General features: G+C 33.7%; 1 protein-coding gene across 1 annotated transcript; it reads right to left on the bottom strand.

Annotated features, from left to right (window-relative positions):
- Positions 1-903: 903 nt before the first annotated feature.
- LOC132161956 (uncharacterized) lies at positions 904-1868 on the bottom strand. The gene is made up of 3 exons (XM_059572184.1): positions 1703-1868; positions 1510-1615; positions 904-1436 (listed from the first exon to the last, which is right to left on the bottom strand). Exons 1-3 carry the CDS (start codon positions 1733-1735, stop codon positions 1291-1293), a joined length of 285 nt encoding a protein of 94 aa, XP_059428167.1. The 5' UTR covers positions 1736-1868; the 3' UTR covers positions 904-1290.
- Positions 1869-4934: the final 3066 nt, after the last annotated feature.

The raw sequence follows: 4934 nt of genomic DNA, 5'->3' as shown, positions 1-4934 counted from the left end.
AGATGAGAGAAAACCATAAGGAAGCTTAAAGCCTCGCAGCCCACACATTTTTCATGTTTCCCCTTCTTCTTTTTTATTTGACAAAAACAGACGGAGACACAGCCATATAATTATATAAACATTGAACAACAAAGGGTTAGGTCACTTAGGCCTAGTCTCCTAGAGCACTAGCAGTTAGATTTTCTTTGAATTAAATTATTATTTTTTCTCTATTTATATAAACTTGACAATACTCTTGTGTTTTGAAAATACCTTTAAAAGTTACAAAAATTCGCAATTAAGAATACTAAGCTTCAATTTCTTTCAATTACAGCATTCCGTTAGAATTCTGCATTAAATATGGTCAAAATTTTTTAATTATAAAAAATATGCAAAGAATCAACTGTTTATTTATTTATTTTTTTTAAGAAAACATCTTTACATTTAAAAAAAAAAAAAAAAGTATTTTAACAAAATTTAACAAAAAGTCATAACGGAATGCTTAATTGAAAAAAATTAAAATCTCTATTAGAATATATGAGCTCGATATCCTTAATTAAGAGTTTTTTAAACTTTAAAATAGCGTCAAAAAATAGTGTCGAGCTAAGTGAAAGTTTAGGGAGATTTTTTTTAGTTTCTCCAGTTTTTATTTATTTATTTATTTATTTTATATTCTCTCTGAACACTTTTGATTTCCTTGGTGTTCCTTTGGGTTATAAAACATCAAAAAAGTACTGATAGTGCTCTTACAGCGTCGTAGCCCCCCACACGTTGATAATTCAGACGTACGTACCACACACCGTTAATGTCACCGTCCCACATCGACCAAAACCGAAAAGAGCGTGATGTGGACAACCTTCAAAAATGGTCCACCCGAAATCCATCTCAAGGAAAAACCAAAAATAACGCAACCAAAAACCAAAAAAAATAAAGAGATGATGGCAAAATTTAAAACTACAATCGAGTGCTCGAGGCACGCAAGTCGCATGCAATGGAATACAGCAGGGCGTCGCCACGTGTTGCGACTCTAAATTACCCTATGCCACCCGACGGCCACATGCTGTTGGCACGGACCGTCACGTTTCCCAACTACTGTTCACCATTTTTGAACATTAATTAGTTAGTCGCATAAAAAAACACACACACACATATAATATTTCAAATACACCACGACGACGACGTTTATTTGAGCTTCTTTAATTATTTCCTTGTCTCGATTCTTTCTTCTTATTCTGTCCGTACCCTTCGGTTGCCAATCTCATTACACAACAACAAGCTGGCCTCGGCCCAACGCTGTTCGCACGAATGCAACTAGTCGTTGGATTCTTTTTTGGAAGAATCCGAAAGCATCTTGGGAATCCTCTGCCTTGTTCCCATTTCCGTAGCTGCCTTCTCTTCCCTGCTCTGTGTGTACGCCTCGAAAAACTCCTTGTTCTCCTTCTCCAACTCCTTCCACACTGTAATATTTTTAAAATAATCACAAAAGAGATTTTACATGGCTCTGCCTATGACTGAAAAGCTTGCTCTTACCTGTTGAAGTGATGACAGGTTTGATATTTGCATGCTTGGAGAGGGCCTCCATGCACTCTTCCTTGCTCATGTTGAATATGATGCACTCCTCGATCAGATGGTGCACCTGCATCAAGTGATCATGGTTAATCTTGATGGAATTGAAATTTGAATCAGAGAGATGGAGAAGGATTGATGATCAACAGAAACTTACCATGCGTATGTATGAAGCTGATGAGTCTTCCATGATTGATCGTATGGTGTAGAAGCTCCTATATATGGGAAAGCCAACAAATGGAAACAACTAGATTTCCAGCAAAAGTTATAGGAGATAGAAGGAAAGTTGATGATAAGACAACAAAATAAGAGAGAGAATATGATCGAGAAGGAAAGGCAAATGGTTGAATTTATAAAGGAGGCTGGGTAGGTTAAAACAGATAGTTTTAAAAAAATAAAATAAAATAATAAATAAAGGGCAGATGATATGATGTCAGTAGGATTGTGGGGCCCAAAGTCCCACGTGGGACGAGGGAGATGATTGGAGGAGAGGGGATTAGAGGAGATTCCATAAGCAGCCCTTGTTTGTTTCTTACGTGGCCACTAAGGCACAATGTCCACGTGACAGTGGGGTCCCCTCACCTTGCATTTTACAGCCCTAATAATTAATAAAATCATCGTTTGCTGATGTACCAGTTTCCAAGGCACAAATATGGGCCCACATGAACCAACGGCCCGTGAAACTGCCGTAGCGTCTTCGTTTACTCTTTTATTCTACTAAGGCTGCCCTGCGGCTCCACTCCACCCTTCTACTACCGGCTCTTGCCAATGTGCATCAGTGCATGAGAAGAAAATAATAATATGATAGGAACCCCATGCTAAGGGTGATTTAGATATTAAAATTTCAATTTTTGATTTTATAAATTTGAGACATAAATTTAGGATCATTTTAAATTTGCAACTTCACCCAAAATCTTGTCAGATAAATAATAAAAATTACATTAAAACATAATTACACTCTAAATACAAGATTTTTTCTTTTTCTTTTTTTTTTTTTTTTAAAAAAAAAAAAACGAACCATAACAGTAGGCATGACGTACAACAACTAAGATGGAATTGACATGGCTAAAGTATAAATGATAACTATATTAAAATAGGAGGGGCCAAAAAATGAATGATAAATATATTAATATTAAATATTAAATCAACATATAAAAAAATAAAATTAGTATCTATTTAGTGTTAAGAAAATATAAGCAAAATAAGAGATAAAAAATAATTTTTTCTTAAAATATTTCAATTTTCAATTCAATCATGTATTAAAATGGAACTTGATGTTCTCTTAAATCCCTAAAATCATCTATGATTGAAAGTTGTGTTGGCAACCAGAAGGAAACAAGAAAAAAGAAAAAGAAAAAGAGCATTTTATTTAGGTTTGAGAGGTCCAATACATTTTTAAAAATTATGGACCGATTTTTATTAGGGGTGTCAACCTGGTCCCGGTTTCCGGCTATTGGCCAAAACCAGGGTACCCTATTTTTTTATTTTGAAAAACCGGAACCGGAACCGGTTACCCGGTTATATAATAACCGGCCAGTTCTAGTTGGTACCCAATTATCCGGATCGGGAAACTGTTTTTTTTTTAAAAAAAAAAAAAAAAAAAAATCATTTTTGGCTTATTTTAAGTATTGAGCCTAATGTTTGGGTTTATTTGAGGTATTGGGTCTAATTTTTGTGATTAATTTAACAATTTTGTTCCCATTTAAAAAAAAAAAAACAATTAGCATCTTTGTCCCAATAAGTTGGGTTTTGTTGTGATTGTTCCAAAAAAAAAAAAAAAAAAAAAAAGACCTAAAGATTCCCTAAAAAATCCTAAAAAAATCATTGTTTTTGGCTTTTTGGGCCTAAAAAAAATAAAAATCCAACGTAATATACTAAAACTTCCTTGTTTACAAATGCCCTTAAAATCCAATGTTTACAAATGTCCTAAAAAAATTAAAAATAAAAATATATTATTTTATATATATACCCAGTTATCCGGTTATAACCGGGGTGCTAAAAACTGGAACTGGAACCGGGTACCCAGTTACCCATTTTTTCCAACTGGTTCCCCAGTTGGTACCCGATTTTTTTTTACACCCCTAGTTTTTATGGGTCCAAGCCAAACAAAAATTTGTTGGACTACTTTCTTTTGAGCTCGAGGCCAAGCTAAAATTTTTTGTCTCAAATGCAATTTTAAAAGCATATTTAATAAAAAATTACAAGACAGGGGGTCGCCATGGCCCACCCCCATATGTGAAAGCGTCTGTCTCTGACAACAACTATTGCTGAGCTATGGCGTCGGCTGTTAACGATAGCTCTATAACATTAGCCAGCTTTACAATTTTTGTGAATAATGTTGTGAATAGTATCGTGGATAGTGTTTTGAATAGTATTGTGACTTGCGAACAGTACCATAAATAGTGCTACAATAGATCTTATTAATTGTGAAACGAATCAAACGATAATGGATCCAGCTTACATGCATGTATGCTGTAGTTTAATCAATGGTCAAAATTGAATATTTCAAAATCTCTTTTCATTTTCTCTCTCCTATTAAAAGCTTTTAAAAATAAGTCAACTTTAAGATTCAATCTTAACCGTTGATTAAAGTACAACATATATGCTATTATTAAAATAATAGCATGTAAAGCTAAGAAAGTACCATCTATTTCAAGAAAGTAATATACATCCTAGATCCTACTACAATGGGAAATTCATTCTATAAGATCGATCAATATATGTTGAGTTATCTGTGTAACCATTCCAATCTTTAATTTCTCATTTTGTAATTTCACATTAACTCACACCTGTCGTATATAGTGGTGTGCGTGTTTTTTGTAGATGTATTAAACATTGACTTTGTCTATAAACTAAAACACTTTCATGGTATCAGAGCTTATTGCTCACCTTCTATATATGTTCCTCATCAAGCTCCTCTGCCCAATTCATACTACCAAATATTGGGCACCTTCAAACTATACTCAAATTGGAGGGGTCCTAACTACTTAATGTGGTTAAACCAATTTACTCAAATTTTAAAAAGTAAAGACTTGATTGGCTTAGTGGATATTGTTCTAAATCGTGCCCGTCCAAATTTCTCCTTAATGATCAAGGGAAAGTTACCTTACTCTTGGCCCAGATTTTATTTTATGATATGAACCCCGTGGTAAGGGTGATTTTGATATTAAATTTTTCAAATTTTGATTTTATAAATTAGAGACCTAAATTTAGGATCATTTTAAATTTGCAACTTCTCTCAACTCTCTTGTCAAATAAATAATAAAAATTAGGAGAAATTTTGCAAAGGCCCCCTTAACTTTCATGCTTTTTGAGAAGACCTACAACGTTTAAAAACTCTCAATTAATATTGCACCAATCAAACTTTTAATTTGATGCAATTTACCCCA

Source organism: Corylus avellana, chromosome ca9 (assembly GCF_901000735.1).
Source record: "Corylus avellana chromosome ca9, CavTom2PMs-1.0".
Lineage (NCBI taxonomy): Eukaryota > Viridiplantae > Streptophyta > Magnoliopsida > Fagales > Betulaceae > Corylus > Corylus avellana.
The sequence above is the reverse complement of the archived record's forward strand: the minus strand, read 5'-3'. Positions and strand labels throughout refer to the sequence as shown.

Coding starts and splice junctions, on each gene's coding strand:
- LOC132161956 (XM_059572184.1), bottom strand. CDS start 1,735: ATGGAAGACTCATCAGCTTCATACATACGCATG. Junction 1,616..1,702: donor CAGCTTCATACATACGCATG/GTAAGTTTCTGT, acceptor CACTTGATGCAG/GTGCACCATCTGATCGAGGA. Junction 1,437..1,509: donor ACCTGTCATCACTTCAACAG/GTAAGAGCAAGC, acceptor AAAATATTACAG/TGTGGAAGGAGTTGGAGAAG.